Source organism: Trachurus trachurus, assembly GCF_905171665.1.
Source record: "Trachurus trachurus genome assembly, chromosome: 10".
Classification (NCBI taxonomy): domain Eukaryota; kingdom Metazoa; phylum Chordata; class Actinopteri; order Carangiformes; family Carangidae; genus Trachurus; species Trachurus trachurus.
Genome location: NC_139894.1, coordinates 24,079,505 through 24,105,454, shown reverse-complemented (window position 1 = coordinate 24,105,454; position 25,950 = coordinate 24,079,505). Strand labels below are relative to the sequence as shown.

The window sequence follows — 25,950 nt, the reverse complement described above, 5'->3', positions numbered from 1 at the left end:
TGAAGTCAACTGCAACAAGTGTGATATTGGTATACATCATACATTTATTAGTGAACAACCCTCTCAGATCAGCCACAACAATTAAAAAAAAATATGATTGCACTACTTGGTAAAGCATAACTAGCAACTTTCATTTAAAAAAAGTACAAATCTTAAAAATTTCAAACAGTATACAGATGTATATATAATACACTAACTAGTTATGTTAAATGCTACAAACAATATGATTCCAATGGAATGAAAAATTATAACATTAATAAGAACCATTTCCTATATATAATATATATTAGTCGTTTTCTCCCCCATCCCCCACCCCCCAATACAAACATGGAAAAAATGAGGTAACTGTAAATGTGCAAGTACCAAAGCAAAATATCTGCCTAACACAGAACACATGCCCCTGGCTCTGTTGGCGGGTGGGTAGTCTGGTGTTCAGGCAAGGACCCCTAGAGGCCAGGGAGAGTAAGAACAGTAAACCACTATCCCACCACAGCAAAAATCATTGGTAAACAATAAATGGCATCTACGGAGCAATCAATCACAAATCCTAAATAAATTTTAGCTGCTTATTGGAACACATTTTTGCACCACACAAGCTGTGAGATTATTCAATAACTCTTAACAGAAAGACTACAAGACTCTATTCTCAGTTGTCGTTAAAAATTACCTCATTACCTAGGCGTTAATGGGAGTTTCTCTTTTCATTTGACAGGGTAGCTGGATATTGTCAATTAGATATTTACTCCAAAAATAATAGTGCTAACATCAACATGAATTAAGGTATCTATATGTGAACAATACATTTGAAGATATTGATACACTGAGAGGAAGAGCCTGATAGGCAGGTACAGTACTACACTGAAATAAGTATGACAACACTTTATTCTTTTTTAATAATCCCTTAAACTATATTGATTTTCACTGACATTGTTTTAGGGGTATTAGTATAACATGCTTTAAGAATACATGGGATCCATGACAAACTATTGCATTCACGCAAGTGAGTTTTCATACCTAAAAGCAGAACATCTAGCACCTTTTCACTATGGCTTTTGATAAACTACAGTAGTTTCAGAGCATGTTATTTTCAGTCGTTAGGGCAATAACAGTAACACAATGTATGTAAGAATTTCTGGAATCAAGACCAGTTTTTTTTTTTTTTCTATAAAATGAAGTTAGCGCAATAAAATCTTGTAGTCATTCAGTTCTATTACAAATGTGTGCAGTACAATGCATGGCAGTTATCAGCTGAGCGTTAAGATCCAAACCCCCAGAACCCAAAGCCAACTAGAGCTAAAAATCAGTTGGGATCTGGTTGACAAGCATGCATATTGTGCACCATTAAATAGGTCCCCACCAGATTTTGAGATATCCTCCACTATAACACACTTGTTTAACTTTTTTTTAAGTCATGCAAAACACCTCTGAAGTAGATTTGGGAGTGAATTAGGTAGGATAGTGTGCACCGCCGCACATTTAGAAATGGGATCACAACCGCTATGTTTCAACATATGGTTTGAGTACAAGAACAAAAACCAAACAGGTTTGAATAATACACTTGTAATGAGTTGCAGTGTACATTGCCTCTTTTCAGTGAATATCAATAACATATTTACTGATCTTTTTTTCTTGCATGCCTGTCTTTAAATGATGTAATATCTACTATTTCAGACAAAACAGAATATTATAATTGATTACATTAAATTATTTATGGTCTGAGGAAAACGACCAAACTAAATTCAGATATACCCTTTTCATGGCATCCTTTCCATTTGAAATGGACTGTTCTCCTTTATTTTTTATATACCGAGAGGCCCTGAGTGATTTTTTTTAACTTACAATATATGCCAGCGAATAGATATGTACACATAGGTTAATTCTCAGAGCTGTGGGTTTAACTCATTAAATGGCTTCTTTTTTTCTCTTGAAGGTGGCACACACATCAAAGACTCACATTCACTTAAGAAACAAAAGTAAAGAAAAAGGCAAGATCCCTTTACACATAAAAGCAAAGGTTACAACTGCCTGTTAGTGCTTACTGGGGCAGTTAAGAGATAAGAGTGAATCCAAAGCAAAAGTTCATTTGTTGCTCTTCTCCCTCCCACCCCAAATATATCCTGTTTTTTTTAGTGAACACAAGCAGGGAACTAGAAGTCTAACAGTGTTTCTACACTACTGAACACTCCAGCTCTGTGTCATCTGAAGGCCGTCTTGATCACTGTGGGATGCAGACAGCTGGCATAACAGGGAGTGTCACCAGTGACTTCTACAATGGTTTTAAACATTCTTCTGTCTTCAAACGTTTATCTAAAAGCATTCACACTGAAGCTATACATACAGTTGCTCTTTTACAACACCATTACCATGGCCTAAGACAATGACCTGACCAAGTTACCAGAATATAACACATACCATACACAAACATTGTTAGTGCTCCAACTGTTTCCTTCAATGTATTTTCTCTAGAAGATAAAACCAATAAATAAACCTTTTTCTTTTTTCTAAAAAAAAAACGGCATACCTTTAAAACAAGTGGAAATGACAAAGTATTTTCAGGATTAGTAATAGGTTTGTGCTTGTCAAGGTCATAAGAAGGCAGATCTGAAATCTTGAACAGTAGGCTATATCTGTATATTGGATTTGGCTCACAAAGAAATAAAAAGCCCAGTCTTCCTAAAAGGGCAAGAAAATGTTCATTTAAAACTCGCCACTCACTGCACATATTGCTTTCTGCACAGGCCTCCGGAGGTCTATGGCATCAGCATAGCCTTCAGACGAGGACTCCCATCCTTTAACGCAGTCGGGTTGGAACCACATGCTAGTCTTCCCTCATGGCGCTTTCTGAATAAGCAAGCAGTTCTTTTAGTATGCTTCTTTGTCTCTTCTTTTTCTTAAATTTGATAATTTTGGTGGCAATGCTTGATTAAAATATTGCTAGTCTGAATCAACAGTTCATGCAAATCCTAGCATGCTGCCCTGTATCCAGTGGTTACACAATGCATTGGGTCTGTGAACAGGACAAACATACACACACAATATGCACACGCGCGTACACACTTGCCAGAGGAACAATGCTGACGTGGAGGGTGGATGTAGCACTTGTGCAGTTATGCCAGATGACCTCGAAAAGATGCAGTCCATTAATCCATGACTGCTTTTGTACAGATCTGTGTTCCAGAGTGGATTATCTGGGGTAGAAGATACCCCACAGTTGCATGTCCCATAACCTCAGGCTTAACAGAATCTGCATGTAACCACAGCAAGTCACACTGTCACAATAGCATTGGCAAAATCTAAAACAAATAAGGGGTAAAACTGTTGAAATTATCAATACATTATTGCAGAACATACATTATTAACAAGTCACTTTGCCCAACACCTACAGAAACATGCATCTATGATGGTCAGGCGTCGCCTCCAAACACAGATACCCATGTTGAAGTATTCCTATTATTTTTCTGCTAACTGCACAAGGTGTCCAGCCTATGATCCTCCAGGCTCCCAGCTCACCTCTTCCAACGCAAGAAGCGCACTACTCATGAACACCACAACCAAATCCATTAAAGAAAAATGAAACCCTGTAAACAAAAGCAGCAAATAATGCATTGTAGGGAAAATCTTTGGAATCTGCAACGAGGGGGCAGAGAAAGAACTGGCTGGCGATCCCAGGACTCTGGCTATAGGCTGCAATAGGCAGTGGGTTTCATGAGACTCAGACCATGAAGCACAGCAGAGGTACAACAGGCTCCAGAAACAATCCTGGATTGCTTATTATTTAGGAAGGGGGCAGAAGTAGTGGGTTGGTAAGCTATATTTACTGGAGGACGCAGGTTAGGTGGCAGGTGTCCCCAGCTTTGGGACAAACTCTGGTGTGTACAGCTTTCCAGTTCAGCACTCAGAGACAGTTCTCACTCCACCTCCCGGTGTACGTCCGAGGCATCGGCTCGGCAGATAGGACAAGTGCGATTGGTCTGGAAGTGCAAACAACATCCAAGTATAAGAACACCAGCCACTGGTTATGACAGTACTCACACAAAACAATGGAACAAAAGGGTAAAATAATCAAATTTGAAATTGGCATCAACTTACCTTTAACCATTTATCCACACACTTGGCGTGGAATTCGTGGTTACAAGGTAATACCCGAAGTAGCTGCCTACACTCAAAGTCACTAAAGCATACAACACACCTGGAAGAGAAAAGGGGGAAATGAGCAGGATGAAGATGCATCTATAAGGACTGAATCTAACTGGTGAGACTCATTAATAAGGTGAGGAGTGGGCTTACAGCGTTTGCTCAGATAGATGATTCTCTGAGTTGAATCTGTAGGACGGAAGTTGCTCTATATCTGCTTTTGTGAGTCCACGTGGTTTCGCTTCACCAAGCCTCTCTGCCAGATTCAGTAATGCCTACAGAGAGAAAGCAAATATATTGTCCCAGCTTTAACCTTTCAGATATCAAACAATCCAGAAAGGAAAGAAGAAACCTTCCATTAAAAGTGTTTGTTGTTATTTTCTAGGGAGCACAGGCTAAATCTTAAATCTTGTGCATGACAACAGAACACTGGTTGCAATGACAGTCCTACTCTGAAATGAGTGCAACACAGATTGATGTCAGTATCAATATTCAACAACAAAGGGGAGTTTGCAACCATATTTTGGGTTCAATCCACCAAATTCTAACCTCATAGTTCTCCATCTCCACGTCATCCACATCCAGATCTAGACTGATGGCTGGGCCCACTGCTGTTGGAGGCACAGGAAGCATCGACCTGAGCAGAGGAGGAGAGACATGAACTACTGAGCAAGCTTTCACTGTGATCACAAGCAACACTGGTCCTTCAAATACCATTGATGAATGCTAACTTAATAACTGTTTCTGCTACTTTGCTGTTCATTTCTGGATGGCACAGATGAAAATCCTAGAGGCAGCACACTCACCCAGCTGCAGTATTCTAATAAATAATAGTAGACCAGTTGATCACTGAAGCCTGTAACTTGGTATCATCTGGCACTTTAAAATCAAAGAAATAATGGCAGACACTCACAGGAAGTAAGGGAGGAAGCCTGGGTAGTAAGATGGAGGGGGTGGAGGAGGGGGGAGTGGTTGCTGCAAGCGGTATCTCTGTCCACTCACTCGCCGGGGCAACATGTGGGGATATGGCTGTGGAGAAACACAGATCCGTGAATTTACGTAAATTTGAAGTCTGTGATTGAAGTTACTGATCTGTATCTTTGTATTTTCTGCAGTTTGACAGTTTCCATAGTCTGCAATGCAGCAACTGACGTTTTAAGTTACACCTTTGCTGCTGTGAAAAGGGTCTACATAACTTTAAGTTTTCTTCTGGTTGGTGGTCAATGGTATAAATTTAACTCAGGGTTCCTGTGGGGTTCATCAAGTACGCAAATACACTTACGCATAGTATGTATGATGACTGTGCATCCTAGCTATTGTTGCTTACAGTTGCATCTGTCTGCATATAGTAGACAGAACTGTTCAAGACTTGTATAAATTACAAAAATAGTAATAAGATAAAATAAATTCAAACTTTCTAATAATCAGATGTCCTGTGTACTGGACTGTCCTTTGTCAATATCCCTGTGAAATAACTGGCTAAAAATGTTTCTGGTTGTCTTACCACTCCGAAGGGAAGCTCCTGATGCAGAGGCTCTTGAGGAAGATACTGCAGGGGTAGAGAAGGAGGCAGCGCTGGTGGGTGATGAGAGGGAGGGTAGGAGAAGGTCCCTAATGGGTGCTGGTCCCCTCTTAGGTCAACTTCATTCTCTACCCTCTGTAGAGGCTAAGAGAAGAAAGGAAACACTGCTATTAGACTCAAAATAGGCATGCAAGTGAACAAACTAGTGATTACACCCTACATGCACTGTATTGTGTCTTCATTGATAAACATGTACAATGTCAACTACTCACCATGCGTGGGTGCTGAGGCTGTAAAGGGACAAACTGGCTCAAAGGAGTAAGGTGCGGCGGCTGGTGGGGGGGTACAGATGGGGTTGGGTGCAATACAAAATGTTCGCTGGAGATCAGGGGTGGAAAGGCTTGATAAGACACTGGCATATGCTGCATGGTACATGCCTGTATGAGCTGAAGAGAGGAGAAAAAACACAAGAAGGGACATAGATTTATGACAGTCCACCACAATTTAGGATATTTGATTATGCGAACACTTTGAAGCAGCCTCCACCTAACCAAAGTAAACAAACTCCTTAGATTCACAGTACGGCAGTTACAATGAAAGCATGTAAAGCGTGTAGTGAACAGAGGTGATGTATTACTTAAAACCACAGCACTGACAATATTGCCAAACAAACAAACTAAATGTACAACAGAATTTTTTGGGGCGCAATCGTGCCAACATCAGGACTATATTACAAACCCTGCACACTAACAGCAGCAGCTTATTTGTTAGTCATGAACAGTGACAGGTTGCATGGCTGGTATGGTGTGCTACATGGATGCCACTGACATTTGGGCTCTTCCTTTTTAAACTCACAGGAGGAGGAAGGCAGCAGAGCAGAGAGAGCTGTCCGCTGAACATTACCGAGCATGCTGGGAGCTGCTGAGTGTTGCACCCTGGAAGGGGCTGCCCGGTGTGGATGGGAAATCCATGGGTCGTCACCGTCGTAACAGTGTATGATATTGGAACTGATCCCTGGTGCATCTTTTGAGAAAAGAAGTGGGGGGGGGGAGACATGTGGTGACTCCTCAATCTGCCTAAACAGAAGCATGTCTGCCAAAAACAACTTAATACATACAACTACACCACATTAAATCTGCACATTACTATGACATCTGGTCATGGCAGAAAGAACATTATACTCAGGAAATGTTATAACCTTTTTCCCCATCAGGTTGTACTGGTTCCTTTACCTGGTCATGTAGATCCACCATGATGGGGCTCTGCTGGGGCAGGTGAGCAGCAGGGTGAAGCATGCGTGGTGGTGTGCTGGTGTGGCTGTATTGTCTGGACTCATCTAAAGGAACCTGTTGGTGATGCTGGGAGAAAAGCAGATGATGGAAGTTTTCATCCTGGACCAGGGAAGTGTGCAGTACAGGTCTGTCTCGTCTCCCCCACTGGCGTCTCACTGGCGGGCTGTAAGATCATGTAGACAAAAGTTAAACATTGCCACACTTCAACCCATCATCTCTACAAACCCCCCAAACTTCTGGGGTAAATGGACAGCATTTTTTTTCCTAATTTGAATGTGTTTAAGTGTTAAAATAATTTGTTTTCAAGGCAAGTGGCCATACAAAAAAGACAAGTGAGTTTGGTCATTTTGCACTGACAACTGATTTGACTTCACTGTAATATTTGGATGTTTTTCCAACTAAAAATGAATGAAACTGTACCAGTGTGTAATTAATTAATAGCATACTACTGATAGAAAATATAGAAATATTTTTTCCTGAACAGTAACATTTTGTGTATCTTGTGGGGAAACAAGCAGGTCATGTTTTTGAGTGTTAAGTATGTCTGCATTTCTTGCAGGGGTTAATTATGGTGCTTTAAAAAGTCTTATTGGAATAATAAAAGGTGTGTTGCACAAAAAGCTGACCTTTGGTTAATGTTTTAAAAGTTTTTAAAGTGTTTAAAAATCACAATCTCAATAGGTGCACACTACAAAATAAATGAAATCAATATTTAAAAGACAAAACTCTTGGGCAAAGATGTGTTTTACCTTCTCCTGAGATGCACTGGCGCGTTGCAGGGCTCTCCAAGGAACCTCCTCGGGTTTAAGGGGGCTGTTGGTGGCAGCCTATTTACTGCTATTTCCCATGGTCGCATTGGTGACGTCGTGCAGACGAGTCACACTCTGGGAAAGGAAATGGTACAGTGGAGGCACTTGTATGTTGCCTCTGATTGTCTTAACCCTGAAAAAACAACAACAAATTGACAAACAGATTAGCTTTTTTTTCACAGAGGATAACCAAATAAAAATGATGTTTTTCCCAGTAATATATCAGCAAACAAGTGACATGTTGTGTACATGTCCTGTATCAGAAATTCAGATTTTCAGGGGTGGTGTTTAGCTCACTTGGTAGACCTGCCGTCCCATGTTGAGGCTATAGTCCTCACTGCAGGTGGCCCCGGTCCGAGTCCCGCATCGGGCAGCCCTTTCCTGCCTGTATGTCACCCCCCCCCCCCCCCCCGCCCCCCCCCCCCCATTTCCTGTTCCTCTCTTAAAAAGCCCCAAAAATAATATACTTAAAAAAAAAAGAAAGAAAGAGATTCTGATTTTCAGATCTCCTATAATACAAACCAGAGGGACATGATGTGATGTTGAAATATATAATCATTATATTTACATGCTATTGAAACAGGGGTTGAAAAACCAGTAAAGTTAAATTAGTGTTTACGTGATGACCTCATAAGGCATTGGGTCTCTGATCCAAATCCAATCAATCAAACATAGAATCAGCTGTATCCCAAATAGCCCAAAATTCAGAATATATGTGAGAGAAACTGTGATCTAATATTTCACTAAAGCAAATGAAGCCTGTGGTCACTTGTGTTTTATATTATATATTACACAGTAGGCTACATTTCGCTGTTGCATTTCACTGACCCTATTCTGGCTTCTCCCATCCTATTCGAAATGACCTATTTAACACACACACTGTACTTTTGCTAGCATTCTCTGCATGCATTAACATAAGTGATTCTGAAAAACCTACATGCTTTTTGACAATGGAAGCTGCATATCCAAAAATTATAACATTGTAACGATTTATCAGAATAATATTTTATTCTACATTGCCAGGAGAGATCCTGTGAGCTGACATTTGCCCCCAATGATGGCTGTTGTGTTGAGTCAGTTAAATATTTGTCTTGTGAATTAGTGTTTTATTGATTGAAAACAATGTAAGTTTGACACATTAAAACAGCACCAATAACAAGAAAAAGAAGGGCATGCTGTCAGCTACAGGTGCGTAATCAGGGCCTATATCTAGGCCAATTATAAGTGAACTCATACCATGTAAGATGAAGAAAGGAGTCACAGATGTGTCTCTGTTCAGTCATAAATATTCGGTTGTCACATCTTTACATACATTACAAACACTTCACCGTCGCATGTGTAGAGCGAAACTAAAAGGCGTACTCAGAAACACTAAAGTGGCAGTGTAATTAATACTGCATGTTCAGGGGCAGGATAAATAGGGGTCGCTGTAGCCTGCCTGAACAAAAACATGGAAAGCCATGTGCTCAAAAGACAAAGCAACAACAAAAGATGTAGTAGGCGAGCGCACCGCTCGCAGGCAGTTTAGGAGGCCACTGTACCATTACATTGTTTACCAAGAGTATTATGCAAAGTCCAGCATACATCGCCGTGGTAGTGAGATTATTTTGTCGTTGTTACATCCGCTGGTTGGTTCCTCTCTGCCAAAGCAAATTCGACGTCCCCCGTTGAAGGGGAGCTGCTAAGTTTAGCCAAGCTAGGCTAACGCTTTGTCCAAACAGACCGAGGCTCTGCTGCAGATGAGTAGCAGGCAACTTAGCCAGCATGCTAAATGTGGCTAGATGTGTGTTGAGCTATCAGTTGAGTGTTGAGTATTCTCCTGATGTAGCCGAGATGTTACACCACAGACAGACAAACACCAACATTGTACGGACACGTTTAGCTATGCGAGTTGGCCAACAACACAGCCCACAGCTTACTTTCTGAGCTAGTTCGCTGGCTCGATGAGAAGGGGAGATGGCAGGTGTTTCAGTCTCCGAAACGTCGTGTCCCATGAAGTTATCCTTGCGTGTAAGCGACCACCATCATCTGGTAGAAACGGACGATAACCGACTATCAATTGACAGGTCCTTCCTCCGACAGATTTTTGATAATGTCCCCGACCGAGCTGCTATTAGCTTGCTAACGCTAACCAGCTAACACAACACTTCCAACTGGGGCATGAGGAATCCGTTCTCTATGGTAACCGTAAATCAACGTCCTTCTGTTAATGGCAACGTTCACGTGAGCGGAGAGACGCCGTCAAATGTGTAGAACGACAGAGGTTAACGACAAAGCGACAGAAAACATTCCTTGGCGCGTGTATGTTCCTTGAAATGCATTGTTATGACGAAACCACGCCCCCTTCCCCCCAACGGCCAATCGGGGTGCAGCAAACACAGACAGCAGACATCCAGACTGTCTTGGCTACAGTGTATCTAAACAAACAGTTCCTCTTGTTATTCGTAGTTTATAAACAATAAGCTCCTGTGAGGTTACACGCACCAAAACTAGCTAAAATATTAGTTAGTTAAATAGCCATAAACCTTATGGTAAGCCCAATGAAACTGAATAATTACTCTGTCCCAAGGTTTTTGTAACCTATTGCATAGGCAGCTATATTGTGTTTTCTTTTTAAATAATAGTTGAGGGTTGAAATAAGCAGGTATATTTCCTGCAGTGCACATTTCATAAAAATACTATGCATTGTTATACAAGTTTTCTTTATTATTAATAAAGCAATCCAATGTATAGCTCCACCACAACATTTATACATAAGAAATAATAACAGTAATAGTTATTCAGTAGCACTGACAGGATCCAGTCTGTACAATAAGCACTTTAACTTTTTAAACTTCAAGTGCCTTGTCAGAAAAGATCCATTGGTCAAACTGTTTGAAAATAGAGAACTCGAGTTAATATTCAGTCATCTGAGCATCCTCTATCTCAAAAACTCTCTCCAAGAATATTCCAAGCAAAGCATCTCTCCTTTTAAGTAAAAACATTAGTGATCAGTCTAAACCAAAAGTACATTTTTTCATTATAATTCATTATTCAGCCCATATAGCCGAAGTGTTAATTTGTAGAATATACTGTTTTGCTGTAGGTCTTTTACTCTTCTGTGGCCTACACTCTGTTTTGACTCCCACTGGAGGCCACAGTGTCCTACTGTAGACTACCCAGTCGGTTATGTAATATTGCACTTGCATGATCAAGTGAGAAACATCTTCCATCAACTGTGATACGAAATTCCTCCTTCACATCTTTGCAGGACAGCAAATGCAACTACCAAACAACATAGATGTGATACTACACTTGTGAATTTCCAAGCTTTATTAGGCCTTAGCTACCTATCAGGCCCAGTTTGTCCAGTAAGAGTTAATAAATAATGTCTCCGTCTGTTTTGACTGCTTCACTTCGAAGCATTGGGTTGTATATAGCCTTCTGAACGGACCCAAAAGTAAGCGCCAAATGCAAAGCTACCTAATGAGAGGAGCAGGGGTATGCAACATGGACTAAATGTAAACATTACAACATCGCACTCGGTAGCAGCAAAACAAGGAGGGGCTGGAGGTTGAGCAGGATGACAGCCCTAATCACCCGTCTAACCACCTCCCGTTAACACGCACCGTAAACCTCCAAAATTCAACCGAGACCAAGCAATAACAAGAGGAGCAGTGCAGTTACCTGATTGTTAATATGCAAGCATCGGATCATTGATATTTTCCTTGTAATGTTCACATCTCGTTAGGCTAAGTGCGGCATCCTATGGTCAGCTGTCCCCGTGTGGAACATTCCGTGGATTTCACCACTGCTGCGAAAAAAGGTGCTAAACATTAGACTCTCGCATTATCACCACATGCTGTCTAAATCTTGCGCAGCGTCGTGGCTATACAACCCATGGAATTACTTCCGTAATCGCCACTTTTTGGTTTTGAAATTGGTAATCCAGCCACACTGTTGTTTTGGGTTTCTGCAGTTCCCTGTTACACCCCCATTTCTGCGTATTTCCAGAGCGGAGGGCATCCGCTGGGCTGCCATTTTTACCGTAATGGACAGAAAAAAGTCGACTCGAAAGTTCAGAGTCGCCTTGACAAGCGTTCGTTTGTAGGCTATCCTAGACAGAGAAACTGAACCGGTGTCCTGCATCAACTAAAAGTATGACTTGTGTAGTAATGTCATACAGTCGAAATTCTAACTCAATGAAAGCGCAGAATTACCAGCAGCATTTGTTTAACATATCGTGGGTAAAATTGCATAAGCCTGCTGTTATTGTTTTGTTCTAAGAAGGCGATAGGCTACATTTTATAATTTAAAAAACATAATAGCATAGGCTGTACTTTTGCCAAAAGCCAATTTACCTTCTTTGCTGGGCAGTTTAACCCATAGTAGTAGTAGACAACATCGTGTAGGTTTTGTATCTAAGTAAATAGACTTATTTACTACAAGCATAGTCCTCAACATAACAGATTATGTCTTGATATGACGAATTGTCTCTTTAAAGATCAATGTGTCTTCAGCCAATGATACATTTTGCCTTCTTTTTGTGTGGAAAATTTATAAAGGAATGCCACTGCTTTTTCTTTTTCTTACTTTCTTTTTTCTTTTTAAATAAGTGGCTGCCTTTTTGACACCTGCTCAAAAAGAGAAATTCTACAGTGTCTTTTGGGATTTTCTCTTCTTTGCTTGCGTGGTGACCAAATTTTAAAATATCTTCACTAGAAGTTAGTTTAGCCCATGTTGGATCTTGATTACTCCGAGTTATATATTTTCCGCCACTTTTCATTTGATATTTTTTACTATTAAAGGGATAGTTCACCCAAAATTCAAATTTCACTCATTATCTACTCACCCTCATGTCGACTAAGGGCTGGGATAATTTTCAGAGTCCTCCATGCCTTCTCGGAGTTATGGGGGGTCCGCGCAGCAGTATTTGTCCATATAATGGTTGTGAATGGAACAATGCACAATGGAACAATTTCTCATGCCGGGGCTTCAATACAAGAGGGACATTACAGACGAGCTGTGTGGAGGTATTTGGATGTTTTTTGGTGTGTCTTTTTGGACAAAGAAAAGTGAGCACCATTCACAACCATTATATGGACAAATACTGCTGCGCGGACCCCCCGTAACTCCGAGAAGGCACGGAGGACCCTGAAAATTCTCCCAACCCTTAGTCGGCATGAGGTGGGTGAGTAGATAATGAGTGAAATTTGAATTTTGGGTGAACTATCCCTTTAAAAAGCTATAAAGGCCAAGTCCCCAGTCATAAGGAAGCAACTAAAACAACATACCATAGGTCCTCCAGATGAAAAACAAGGCTAATACCTTTGTGTACTGAAATGAAAAAAATATGAAGAGTCCAAACGAAAGGGAAAAAAGTGTGCAGTATTACTTAATCAGAACTTATTTTATCATCATGTCTACGTGGAAAGACAACACCCTCATTCATTTTGACTTAGCCTATTTTTAAATTTAGATTCTGTTTACTGCATGCTATGGCAGTGTTTTATTATGTTCACACCCGTTTCCATTGCCCGGTCAGCAATGGCAGTGATATGTTTTATAGTTACAGTCAGTCATAAACCAGAAGTCTAATTGGATAATATTAAGGAACAGATTTCTGGAATATATAGGCCTACAGAATGGGTACATGATAATATTCCTGTGTAGAATAATTGTTTGTTTATCTCCTCATAATTTACCAGTTACACATATGATCTCGAGAAGCTGTAAAAACAAAACAAAAAAACTTCGATCTGGAATCGATCTGATCTGATCTGACTTTGATATTTGCTGACACCTTTGTCATAGAACATTATACCAAAAATCATGTTGCCTACAGCTTCACAGAGCCTCTAGCGTGACTATGACAAAACACACCTCAACTGAAATGTCAGTTCTCTCAAATAAATGAATATTTTTCATCAGAAAGAAACATTTACTGTCGATGTAGCCTACATCCTTGGTTGACCTGTTAATCATTCACATTTATGACTCTGTGACGGTAATCGCTTGAACGAACAAGAACCAAAGGTCTCATCCAGATGTCAGTAAAGGAGAAGCTTCCCTGTGGACGCCATCCGGTAAGTCTGACTGCTGCATTTTAAATTACACTTCACCTTTTTGATGTCAGTGTCTTGCTTTTAGTGAATGTTAGCTGAGATAAAATCACAAACAAAACAAAATAGTTCACAGCATACAAAATGTGCTGCGAGTTTAATTTGCTGACATTATGTTTCGTCGATCAAGCTTGCTAAAACAAAAACATTTGATTGTAAGATGTAGTCCCAGACAGCAGCAGACACTGCACCGGATCCGGCTACAAGTCGAGAGATCCGCGTAGCAGTCACATCACCAAGCGCCTCTGACCCAGCTTTTGCCGGTGACATATGACTCATCCTCATAAGTATTAAAACAATTTTATTAACATTTTTTTTTAAATAAGTTTATAATTAGGCTACTCTTATCATAGCAAAAGGAAGAACATAAAATGTTATAGTCCAGGCTGAAGCAGTAGAACCAGTGGCAAAATGTATATGAAGATCTGATCATGTAAGCGAAGGGGTCCTTAAATCCGTAAAAAAAAAAAAAAAAAAATTCAAACAGAATCATAAATGTGAAACCAAACACATTTACAACTTGATTTTGATCCATTACAGATAATCTCTTGTGCATCTCATGTTCCTAATAAGCAGTGGTGTTTCTAGACACTCTGGTAACCCCAAGAGGCACCCTGTAAGCCATCACCACTGATGACTCAGTTTTGCAGTAACAACTTCAATGCTTCACGTTAACATATTGTTTAGTGCAACAATTATATACCAGAAAATTCAAGGAGATGTTTAATACCTTCCTCTTCTAAATACAAATGAGTAACAGTTTGGACTGAACAAGCCGATCTACTGACAGCAAAACTGATGTTGGTATCAATGTTATCATTTCACAACAAATGCATTATTCTACTGCTAATGGAAGAACTTAGTATTTGCGTTGGCAGCACTGTGAGTACTATGCGATTGGCAACATCATGTCATCCGTCACTGATATGGACCAATGTCAGCCGTCTCTTAGGGGCCCCCTTCCAGCCCGGGGCCGTAGGAACACAGGGTTGCCTGCCCTTTTGCAACGCCTTTGCTAATGAGGGAGACAGCACAGATAGCTGCTCTGCATTCTCCATAAATGAAACTTTACAGCAGGTGACAGCACATTTAGTGTTGTCATATGCCATGATATTACCGGGTGTGGTCATAAATGCAGTAGCTACACTGTAAAATTCAACCCACAGAAATCAGAGCAAGTTTTCTGTCCTGTGCGATTCACAGATAACTACAGCTACAAGACTGAATACATCTTACACCGTAAACTAATTAATATTTGTTTTGGAATAAAATGTAAAAATATCACAATTTTGATCTTCAAGAGAGAAGCTTTGAAGTCAGAATGTCAGATGTTGATCTGTCAGTTGCTCACTGAAATATCTCAACAACAATTGGATGAATTAATTTTGAAGTGTTGAAGAGTTCTGGAAAGCGGAGTGTTTTCACACTACATTTCCCATGAGCCTCCGCGCGCACTGCGAAATTCTTGGACTGGCGCAAGACGGACGAAATCGAAAACATTTGCCAAGAATGTTTTCATTGATCAAGAATGAAAGTCGGAGGTTCGAAGATGATCAGATACTGTCGTAGTCCTGACCATAAACGGCAATTCTGCAGCGTTATTCCCATGACTCGCCGGGCAGCGTCCGTGAAACCCATAGTAGGAAAGGCTGGGCGAGCCAACCACTAATAATAAAAACAAAATAACAGACAAAACAATATATTTATAGAAAATGGACCCATTAACAAGTGTGGTTAATGTAGATTCATCCACATTAATATGAGACTTTTTAATACAAACTCCTTGTTGTCCCTTTAATAAACATTAACGCTCCAGATGTTGGTGATCCTCTGAGTTTTCATCTAACTTAAGTATAACTTAATAAATTATAATATGCTGAACTAAGATGGTGAAATTTGTAGATATGGTAAACATGAAATTTACTGGACAGCTGCACGTGAGCATTGCCTGGATTTACTGATTATCTTTATTTTTAGTTGCAGACATGGAGCGGATCAGAGGAACTATTCTACTGTTGTGCCTTATTGGCTTAACTAATGGTGAATATTCAGTCATTTTTATTTGTCTGCAGTTGTGTCTTTATGTGTTTACTTCACAAACTAATACTTCAATTCTGTGTTGACAGCAAATACCATACCTACAATCCTGAATCGTCTTTATAATTTGTGTGAAGACATCCCCGTAGGTATGCATGTGTGTGAAAAACTGACTGTTTTCATTTACTTTTGTGATTTTCTGCCTGCACATCTTTCATTGCATTCATTGCACTGATGTTTTCACAGGAGAAATTGCATTTCAGATAAATGCAACAGATGCAGAAAATGACCCACTAACTTATTCAATCTCTGGGCCCAATGCTGCTTTCTTCAGTGTTAACAGAGACACTGGGGTTGTAACAGTCCGTCAGCCCCTCGATCGAGAGGTATGGTGTGGTAGAAGGCCAGAAAAAACCAGTAACTTAAAGCAGAAGTGAGTGGTCCGGTCGTTTTCGCTAATGCTGCGTTCCAGGCAGGCTTTTGAAATCGTAAATTACAGCTTCAAGTCACAACTTACGACTTTGTAGCGTTTCAGGCAACCCACTCGTGTTTTTCCGACCTGTTTTACCGGTGAAAGTGCACTATAACGGCCACTCGTAACTTCCGACCGGTGAACTCGTACCAGATTGAACTGGTACCACTTCATGGTCGGAAAAATACGAGTTTCCTTGAACGCACCATAACAGTCACTAGTCCCTACGTCGCCACATTCACGGCGTTCCTTGGCTGCACACACAGCCCTGCATGCCGTTCTCTCTCCTCATTGGATAAAAACTGTAGGATACGATAAATGTTTTCTCTTCGGCTCAGAGCAGAGCAGAGGGACCGAGAGACCCGTGTTTCAGTCCAAACACTCTATGTAAGTGATTGCTGTCGGAAGATATAACTATTTAAGACTTATCTTAACACAAATATATCACTCACTTCTGCTTTAATTTTGATTATATGTCAATTTGTTTCATTGAGTTATTTATTTACCTGTTTTTATGTTTTCCTTGTAGAGTAATGTCGTCATGATGCTTGAAGTTGTTGTTTCTGATGGCCCCAATAGTGTAAGTCACATGTAATCTGTGCTAATCACCAATTTCGTACAAATCTATCAATATTCTCACAGACTGCATCATAAAATGTCTTTCAGACACCAGCCACCTTAACTCTCATATTATTGGATGCCAATGACAACAGACCCCTATTTCAGCAGTCTTCATATGATGCTACTGTCCCAGAAGTAAGTCAAACACAAGTTAATCGTTCTCTTTACCTTCTCCTTAACCACTTTTTCCATCCCTGCAGGATTTTTATCATGCTTCAGTGAGAGAAACAGCTTTCCAACCCACCATGACATTTTAGTGTTAATTATTTTGTTCTTTTTTATTTTGTTTTTATCCCCATCTAATTGATCAGAATACCACTGTAGGGACATCTCTGTTTACGGTGCACGCCACAGATGCAGACACTGGAGCTGCTGGTGCCATTCAGTACAAAATTGAAGACGTAAGCTTCCTCAATAAATCATGTCATTGATATTATATTCTGATGTTACATTAATATGTTGAAAGCTTCAACTGCACTCTGTTTTCTAGGTTATTCCAAGTAGTGGATCAGGTGTTTTCAGCATCAGTGAAACTGGTGAAGTCAAATTGGAGAAACGTCTGAATTATACATCACTGAGCACTTTCTATCGGCTTAATATCACTGCAACTGTAAGTATTATGCTTCTAGTTTAGTTGGGGTTTGATGTGTTTGTCCTTAGTGATACTAATCATTATTAAGGAAAAGTGGAACTAGTGCCAAAGCATCTCTGAAAACTCAAAACATCTGTGCAAATACCTTTTCATAAAATCTCATGGTTCATCGAGTCTTCCAGGCCATAATTTCACATTAAGGGGAAATTCAGTTGCTTTCCTGCTGAAATAGCTCGAGATCTGAAGATCCAAGGTTGCTGCCATTGTCTTAGTCATATCTCACTGATCCTAACTAGGCCATTATCTTAGCCTAGCATAAAGACTGAGGGAAACAGCTATGTGGGAGAGAAATCTCCACCAGGGCCAAATGGGTTCAGAAGAGGAGAAGAGGGAAAGTAAATAAAGAAAAGAAAATAGATTAATATACAATTGGCATAAAATTCCCTGGCATGTTTGATAAGATACTTTATTAGAATAGACTCTGGAGCAATAAAACACATTATTATAAATATTTTCAGTGCTAGCTAATCTCTGTCTAAGTTCTAGTTAAAATCACTTGTCATGTTAACATGAATTACATCAGTGATTTAGAACATGTAGCCTTTCTCAGCGAGTATCAGAGGTGTTGGCAGCGATATATTCCCCAAATTTCTTTATGATTTAGTTGTCATGAATTGACGTTCATCAGTAAGAGCAGAATGAGGAACCAAGGGCTTATCTTTATCTTGACTGTAATATGAAAAGTTTAATGTGAGGATCTCTAGGGTGATGTGACATCATCTATTATCCTTAGATGGTCATATAATGACTCAACAATATTGACTTTATGGGTCTTTAATTCTAAAATATTTTAAGACAAGTTGGTTTAAGACAAATGGATTAGAATAACAACTGTGTGTTTCAACACAGGACGGCGGAGGAAAGTGTCATTCAACTGAACCTAATGTCTTCACAAGCTTTGCATTGTCCTTCATTACTGTTGGCGATGTCGCAGACCTGGACCCACAGTTCATCAATCCTCCCTATCAAGCCAGAGTTGAGGAGAATTCTCCTGTGGTAAGTTTTATTCAAGATGCCGCATCAGGAAATGTGCTGAAAAATTCATTTTTGATGAGTGAAATGAAGAGGAGATGAGGCTCTTATCATTATTACACATTTTAACATTTCTATGTGTGACATGTGCTTTTAATTCTGACGTGTCCTTGAGTGCTTTTAATGTATCTTTCTGTCCGTTTAATATGACAATGCTGCTGCAAATTCATAGTGTAGCATGACACAGATCTAGAAGTAAGCCTGCGTTCAGTTGCCAGGCTTTTGAATGTGACGAGACCATCAGCTACCTCAGGTTTCAGAAAATCTGACATTTTTTCATTTCCAGGAAACCTCTGTGCTTGTAGTGACTGCCATAGACCCAGACACAGGAATCAATGATAAGATCATCTATAGCATTGAAGGTCAGCCTCAATATTTTTGGTTGATTTGTTTGTTGTTTATAGTCAGTGAGCAAGTCAGAAATGTTTCTGTGTTTTCCACATTGTTCAACAGCTTCAACAGAAGACGGCCTGTTCACAGTCAATCCAGACAGTGGTCTCATAACTGTGGCGTCACCAATCGACAGAGAAGATGTTGGTGATACTGTTACTCTGACTGTAAAGGTAAAGTTGTTCTTTCCTCTATTTCTAACAAATGATGTTGTGAATAAGTTGTGCGCAGAATTAGAAAAGATCGATGCTAGTCATAGTCAAGTTGTAAATTACATTTATTTTGGTAAAATGTTGAGGCAGTAAAATATTCTGCTCTGTTGTATTTTAGGCCACCGAATCTAAACAAAACATCAATGGGGTACAAGCCAACACCACGGCAACTGTACAGATCACCATTACTGACATAAATGACAACAAACCCGAGTTTTACAAGTGTGGAGAAACTGGAAAGTGTGTTCTAGAAACTAACTTCACAGGAGAGGTCGAGGAGAACTCGCTTGGGTCCGTTTCCATCAACATGACAGTCAAAGATCCTGATGAGGTAAAAAATAAATTAAGAAGAAGAAGAAGAAGAAAAAATAAGAAAAGTCATTTTAGCAGTTTAAAGGTGTGATTTCCATCCATAAATTACCATCACTGACAATAACAATTAAACTTGAATTATTGTTGTATTGTCACAGTTTCCCAGAACTAGACTAACCCTGGAGGGAGCTGACAAAGATGTGTTTTCTGTGGATCCTCGAATTGCGACATCAGACAGCATCGTTCAGCTTCTGGTTAAGCAGCCGCAAATGCTGGACTTTGAGAAAAAACAGCAAATGGTTTTACAGGTACAAAGAAAGGTTAAAAACAGCAGTGATCATAGTATTACTCATGTATCATTTCTTGAATTTATGATTTGTCCAGGTGCTTTACCAATCTGTGTTTCATGCAATTCTTGTGTCATGTGCAGGTGATCGCTGTAGATGATGAGGAGCCCACCTTCCGCTCCACTGCTACAGTTACTATTGACATCAGGGACGTCAATGACAACATCCCCAAGTTCCAAAATGACACATATAAGCTTCAGGTGCCTGAAAACTCTCCCGCTGGGACGACAGTGGGCACGATAACTGTGAGTCAGACATGTTTCTCACTCAGACCGCTCAAGCCTACATGTCATGTACTTTTGAATGGCTCATTGTGTTTCTCTTCCCCAGGCGGAGGACCCTGACACGATGGATCAAGACAAGCTCACCTACAAACTTCTTCCAGACAGCATGTACGTCTACACTCAAACCAAACAGAGTAACTCTGCCTATTTGAATGCAGACCCTGTGTGTTTTGTGCTGTCATAAATATTTCCTGTATTTCCAGACTACCATACTTTGATGTGGTTCCACGGACGGGAGCAATCTATGTGAAAAACCAAACTCTGTTGGATCGAGAGGTCAGATCTTTTTATTCGATGACTCTGCAGGCCAAAGACACAGACAATAACGTCGGCTCCACAGCGGTAGAGATAACAGTGACTGACGTCAATGACAATGTTCCAGAATTCATTCCCTCAGATGCCGTGTTTGGTGAGTGTGTCTGCATGTCTGAGTGAGGGCTCTGTTTTTCTTACTTGTGACACTTTAAACTAAATGCTGTGTTCTCCTGATCCACTGTCACAACTAAAAAACACTTATTCTTTCACAATTTCAGTAAAAAATGTGCAGCTGTTAGTAACTACATGAAAAATTACATCATCGTGGCACAACAATGTCAATTCAAAGTCCACTTAAAAGCTCCTTTTTCTCCAGCATTTTAAACTGTATCACATAATCGTAATTAGTGTCTAGAGATTTCTCAACATGACGTATGATTTAATCAATGGTGTTGTAACATCTACAAATATTATCATTGTTATTATCGGTGAATATAAATATAGTTTTCTTTAGATTTGTTTCTGTCAGGTCTTTACATCTTTCATGTGATCATGTGCAGGTGTCTTGACTCTCAGGGTTAGGAACCACTGATTTAAAGAGACATTGTCCTACTCAGCACAAACATAGTCATTTATATCAGCAATCAACTTTTCCCCTCTTGGAACTGTCATTAAAAAACCCCACACATTGTGTTATTCTGTGACATTAATACACATTTTTCTGTCTGTGTGCATTAGTTGTGGTGTCAGAAAGTGCGAGTAAAGGGACCTCGGTGGCAGGAGTCACAGTAAGTATGAAAAACAAAACAAAAAACTGACATGATTTCAGCAACAACAGTAACAAGATGTGTGACCAACGTACCTGCTTGTGTCTCATACTTCTCTCAGGCAACGGATCGTGACTCTGGAATAAACGGGCAGATTGAATTTGAAGTGACAAAAGTCCTATTTCAAGACAACAACGATCAGACAAGTGACGAGGGGATGCCGTTCGAGGCTGTGACCACACAGCAAAACGACATTTATGTTGGGATTATACAGTGAGTGCAAAGTCACATCGACATCATATGAGCACTCATCAACAAAAGAGAAACTAAACAACCAAGTGACACAGGAGAGACACATGATTTTAAATCTTTAACCATCATTACAGTAAATGATTGAAAACAACAGTGAAGACATGCCACACCTCACAAAGAGACAAAAGCTGACCACAAAGATTTGTGTCTGTACCTTTTGTTGCTTTGTTTGTCCATGGCTTCATGATTTCTTCAACTTTCTACAGAACTACTAAAGGGCTCGACACGTCACTGAAAGGAAAGTATTTGGTGACAGTAAATGCCACTGATAAGGGCGGCCTCTACAGCAGCACCATACTGGACGTGAGTGACTGGAGTCATCCAACTGACATTCACTGAAGTGTTTTTGTGAACACCAGGTGGTGGGGAGGGGGGGTAAAAACTGCAGTCTTTGTTGACACTTGTCTTATATTGCAGATTTTCACAGTTGATGAGTCGTATAAAGTGGAATTGCAGTTTGAAAAAAGTCTTGCTTACGTTGAACAGAATCGTGATAAAATTATCAGGTAAACATTTCTCCAGGCTGCACCATGTGTCAGTAAATTCTGCATCCGTCGACAGGATTTTTCAGTGGATCTCTTCTCATTGAGTTCTTAGTGTTTTCTCTGATCTCTACATATCCAGGTCATTGACTGCTGCCACCAAAGCTGCTGTTGAGGTTGTCGCTACCACAGCTGAAAAATCAAGGTAAATTCATCAAACATAACATCATGTTTCTCACAGATTACAAAGCACTGTCAAGGCTGAATTTAATTATCCCTAGCTTTTCTCTTATTACACTTACAGTTTTTGTCCAGCAGGTGGTGCTGTACAAGTTGCTACTTGTTAAAATAATATGGGCAACATGATCCAACGTTAGCTATGTTTATTAACTCATCAACTTGCAAAGCTTTCTTACAGACCAACACTCAACTCCCTATAGTGTGATACCTCTAAAGAAACATACACAGTAAACAGTCCCTGAAATACATGTGCACAAACATACCATTGAGAACAATTTATTTGATGATAGTAGTTGATTCTACATTTAATAGCTAAAATAGTTGATTTGGCTATGGTGTTTTATATTAATACATTATTATCATATGTTTGATGTCTTTGAATTCCTCTCTCAGGGCGACAGATATCACTGTCATGGTGGCATATTTTGTCTACTCCAACGGGACAGCTCTGACCTCTGATGAAGTGGAAGAGATGGTCTCTGATCCTGAGCACTATCCCATACTGGCAGAACTTGGCCTCATGTACATTGTAAGTATGAACAGGTTTAAAACTGAATTCTCCGACAGCCTTTCCGCCGTCTGTATTTCTTTTCATCACATTATCCCCTTAATTACAGTAGCATTATTAATATTTGGAGTCAATTTACATTACATCCTCTTCCACTGACGTTGCTGCATAATCTCTCACTGTGCTGTGTGAGATGTGCTCATCTCTGGAAAAGTGAGTACCTGAAAAAGATGAGTTCAACTAAAGAAGAGCAAGAAGCACATAAGTAATAATACAGCGTGTTGTGAAGTGCAGGAGTTTCCTGTTGTTTTTGTCTTTGTTCACTGATCCATGTAAATTACAAAAAAAATGACCAAAAAGCAATGACCCATAAGAAACATTTGTTGAAATAATATTTACACATTAGGAGGTTTTGTTTTGTTTTTTTTAGTTTATCTTGAGCAATAACTCATCTGTTGTTAGAATTCAACAACACCCACTGTTGATGGACTGTTAAATACTTTTCCCAATTATTAGCTTCAAGTAACCATATTTCTTTGTTGCTGCAATTAATTATAAAGAATCAGAATTTAGTGACAGTGGAGATTATTGCAGAAGTACAAAATGTCAGATAACTCTTTATGTTCTAAATAAAATTAACAAAAGTTGATCATTAATAAATGGAGATAAAAATAATTATTGAAATGTTTCTATTTTTCTTATATTGTAGTACATGAATGATAGTTTCAGACAACATTACACTAAGACAGATTTCCTACCTCTGTTTCAGGGGAAGGCTCCTGTGGTGGAAGCGGCCGTAGATCCTCTAAAGTACATCCTGCTGGGGATGGTGGGAGGTCTCATCATCGTGCTGGCTGTCCTCACCACCTCTCTGCTGTGCACTCGCAGAACGTAAGTGAAGAGGACATGACAAAAACATATTGTCCTTTTCCAGTAAAGACAAACAGCCAATATTAAAAAACACTAAGGTACTGGGTCTGTGCACTCATCAACTCACTTCATACCACAGCTACAAGAGGAAGCTGAAGGCAGCTAAGGCCATGAACTCTGCATCTATGGTGACGTCTGACAACCAGAAAGGTGGTCCTGTGGTACCTGGAACCAACAAGTACACCATGGAGGGGTGAGGAGACATTAGCATCCACCAAAACAAAGAATCTAAGCCAATGAATGAGCAATAGAAAGTAAAGTATGACTTATTTTCTGACTGGGTGCATGTCGTTACTCTGTGACAGAGCGAATCCTGTTCTCAACCTCAACATCGACACAACCGCCCTGGATGAGGACTCAGATGTGGACAAAGTCAGGTAAAGACGACCTCTCTCCACCATCGGTGACAGCAGTCATTTCTGCTCGGTTTGATAAGGTGGTGGCTCACAGTGACACACAAACTCGTGCTCCACTCCCTAGAAGTGCTGCTTGATAAACTGGGATGGTTTCCAGGTGGACAAACAAATCTATGAATAAAGTCACCTGAACCTGAACATTTGGTCACAGAGAGCATTACAGCATGTTGTGACAGAGAGCTGGCTTTCAGCCTCTGTCAGTGCCGTTAAATGTAAACTTAGATTTAAAGAACAAGCTTATTTTTCAGAGATGTTTAATTTTTTTTTTTTTTATGCCTTTTTCTTCTTTTCATTGAAGCATCAACTCCCTTGACTACACTGATGAAATGACTCTGAGTGGAAAGGACACAAAACCTATCATGGTGAGTATCCATTTTAAAATCCATCCAATTTTTAAAGATAGAATCTTTTTATTATACTATAGTCTAATTTTAAAAATGTGTCTGCTCCTCATTAGCAGGGGATCCAGGAGGAGGACGATGACGCGCCACCAGAGTACATTGAGCCTCTGGGTGCAGCTCTGGCCCAGCGGGGACAGAAGAAGAACAACCCTCTGATGGGTTATAACAACCCTGCCTTCGGCGCCACAGACCTGTAACGGAAATAATGAAGTGAGAGGGACTGAGCTGAGGCCTCAGATGGACACATGTTGCCTCTTTGTCATCAGGCTGACCAAATCACAAATCAAACATAATCATGCATGAAGGCCTTGTTCTCAGATAACCTTCTGTTCTGACCAGTACTGACCAATACTGGCCAAAAATTGTTTGTTTTTATCTTTCCAAAAAGCATGTATCTATTTCTAAGATTAATAATACTATTTCATGACAAATTAAACAACTGCAACACAATTAGCTTAGCTTTGGTAGTCTAGTTCTGTCCAAAGCAGGAAAAGCAAGCAAAACAACTGTTTGTTGCACATGAAAATATTTGTTCATATATTAAGCAATGGTTTAATGTTTTTTGCATTGAAATAAACTGTATTATAAATTATGCCAATGTAACGAGGTGCACTCACTCACCCATAAAGGATGTGCTAATCAGACTGCCAAGCGCTCATTGAGCTCTCAGGGTTCACAACGCAGAGGGCCAGATCGACATCGGCTACACCAAGTGTGCCTAATTGATAGGACAGTAGATCTAGACAGGAAATGGGGAGGCAGAGGAGGGAGAATGACACACAGCAAAGGGTACACTAGGATTCAAACCGGGGCCGGCTGCAGCGGGCCTAGCCTCTGTGTATGGGGCGCCTGCTCAACTCAGTGAGCAATATGACGCTCCACTGAAATCATTTTTTATAGCAGCATGGCAGTCTTAATGTTTAACCTAATGCATGATTCAGTGTTTGCTTGGGGTTTGAGATTCTTGTTGCTGAAATAAAAACTCATGCAGTGTGACGTGGCAGCGGCCTCCAACAAGCAGCAGATTGAAAAGACTATTTCACTGTTTACTGACATCTAAATGAATGTAAAAGTGCAATCTGTGAATAAAATAATTATCTTTAAAAAGATTTTAGCTCACCTTCATGGAGTTAATGTGTGAACACCAACATCACTGACACTGTAACAAGCTCTGAATTAAAAACATGTAAAGTAAGTTTCATCACATAAACTACAACTGAATCACGTATGATAGCATTATGTGGTGCTGTCCCATAGGAGCTGGGGAACATGGTTCATGGGAAGGTGGATTAGAGGGGTTTCGAGTTGATGGCGCAGTCATCATGATAGTCTCAGTTTCTGTCCTGACCCGTGGGAGTGTTGTTGTTGTTGCCATGACAACAAAAGACTCAATCGGACAATAGAGTGGTTCACATGCTTCTG

General features: G+C 40.1%; 2 protein-coding genes across 11 annotated transcripts; one reads left to right on the top strand and one right to left on the bottom strand.

Moving 5' to 3' along the window:
* Positions 1–19: 19 nt before the first annotated feature.
* Positions 20–11,747, bottom strand: rnf44 (ring finger protein 44). 8 transcript variants are annotated; one of them, XR_014595710.1, is made up of 12 exons: positions 8,055–8,169; positions 7,698–7,890; positions 6,889–7,111; positions 6,512–6,679; positions 5,929–6,102; positions 5,639–5,800; positions 5,048–5,163; positions 4,684–4,771; positions 4,288–4,409; positions 4,090–4,189; positions 2,716–3,971; positions 20–446 (listed from the first exon to the last, which is right to left on the bottom strand). XR_014595710.1 is itself a non-coding variant. In XM_083980843.1 (11 exons), the coding sequence occupies exons 2-11, from the start codon at positions 7,802–7,804 to the stop codon at positions 3,909–3,911; spliced, it is 1,323 nt and encodes a 440-aa protein (XP_083836969.1). In that variant the 5' UTR covers positions 7,805–7,890; positions 11,424–11,747; the 3' UTR covers positions 20–3,908. The 8 variants fall into 8 exon arrangements, 4 of the variants coding, with proteins under 4 accessions (XP_083836969.1, XP_083836968.1, XP_083836967.1 ...); XR_014595711.1 differs by having other exon boundaries at positions 20–2,841; positions 3,058–3,971; XR_014595712.1 differs by having other exon boundaries at positions 20–2,837; positions 3,058–3,971.
* On the top strand, positions 11,214–25,614 carry LOC310992696 (cadherin-related family member 2-like). 3 transcript variants are annotated; one of them, XM_083980840.1, is made up of 28 exons: positions 11,214–11,562; positions 13,765–13,822; positions 15,836–15,898; positions 15,985–16,044; positions 16,142–16,281; positions 16,897–16,947; positions 17,034–17,123; positions 17,300–17,389; positions 17,479–17,598; positions 18,490–18,636; positions 18,959–19,034; positions 19,126–19,235; positions 19,393–19,605; positions 19,745–19,894; positions 20,017–20,178; positions 20,264–20,325; positions 20,421–20,626; positions 21,211–21,260; positions 21,361–21,512; positions 21,758–21,854; positions 21,969–22,057; positions 22,176–22,238; positions 22,667–22,802; positions 23,551–23,672; positions 23,791–23,904; positions 24,017–24,088; positions 24,426–24,489; positions 24,585–25,614. In XM_083980840.1, the coding sequence occupies exons 3-28, from the start codon at positions 15,844–15,846 to the stop codon at positions 24,723–24,725; spliced, it is 2,832 nt and encodes a 943-aa protein (XP_083836966.1). In that variant the 5' UTR covers positions 11,214–11,562; positions 13,765–13,822; positions 15,836–15,843; the 3' UTR covers positions 24,726–25,614. The 3 variants fall into 3 exon arrangements, with proteins under 3 accessions (XP_083836966.1, XP_083836965.1, XP_083836964.1); XM_083980839.1 differs by lacking the exon at positions 13,765–13,822 and having other exon boundaries at positions 19,153–19,235; XM_083980838.1 differs by lacking the exon at positions 13,765–13,822.
* Positions 25,615–25,950: the final 336 nt, after the last annotated feature.

What these genes read in the sequence shown, in the direction of transcription:
- LOC310992696 (XM_083980838.1), top strand. Translation starts at nt 11,505, where the DNA reads ATGGTCAGCTGTCCCCGTGTGGAACATTCCGTGGATTTCACCACTGCT. An exon ending in CCTTATTGGCTTAACTAATG is followed by an intron (nt 15,899 to 15,984) that starts GTGAATATTCAG and finishes CTGTGTTGACAG; the next exon opens with CAAATACCATACCTACAATC. An exon ending in ATTTATGTTGGGATTATACA is followed by an intron (nt 21,513 to 21,757) that starts GTGAGTGCAAAG and finishes AACTTTCTACAG; the next exon opens with AACTACTAAAGGGCTCGACA.
- rnf44 (XM_083980843.1), bottom strand. Translation starts at nt 7,804, where the DNA reads ATGCGACCATGGGAAATAGCAGTAAATAGGCTGCCACCAACAGCCCCC. An exon ending in CCAGTGCATCTCAGGAGAAG is followed by an intron (nt 7,112 to 7,697) that starts GTAAAACACATC and finishes ATGATCTTACAG; the next exon opens with CCCGCCAGTGAGACGCCAGT. An exon ending in TGGAGATGGAGAACTATGAG is followed by an intron (nt 4,410 to 4,683) that starts GTTAGAATTTGG and finishes TTCTCTCTGTAG; the next exon opens with GCATTACTGAATCTGGCAGA.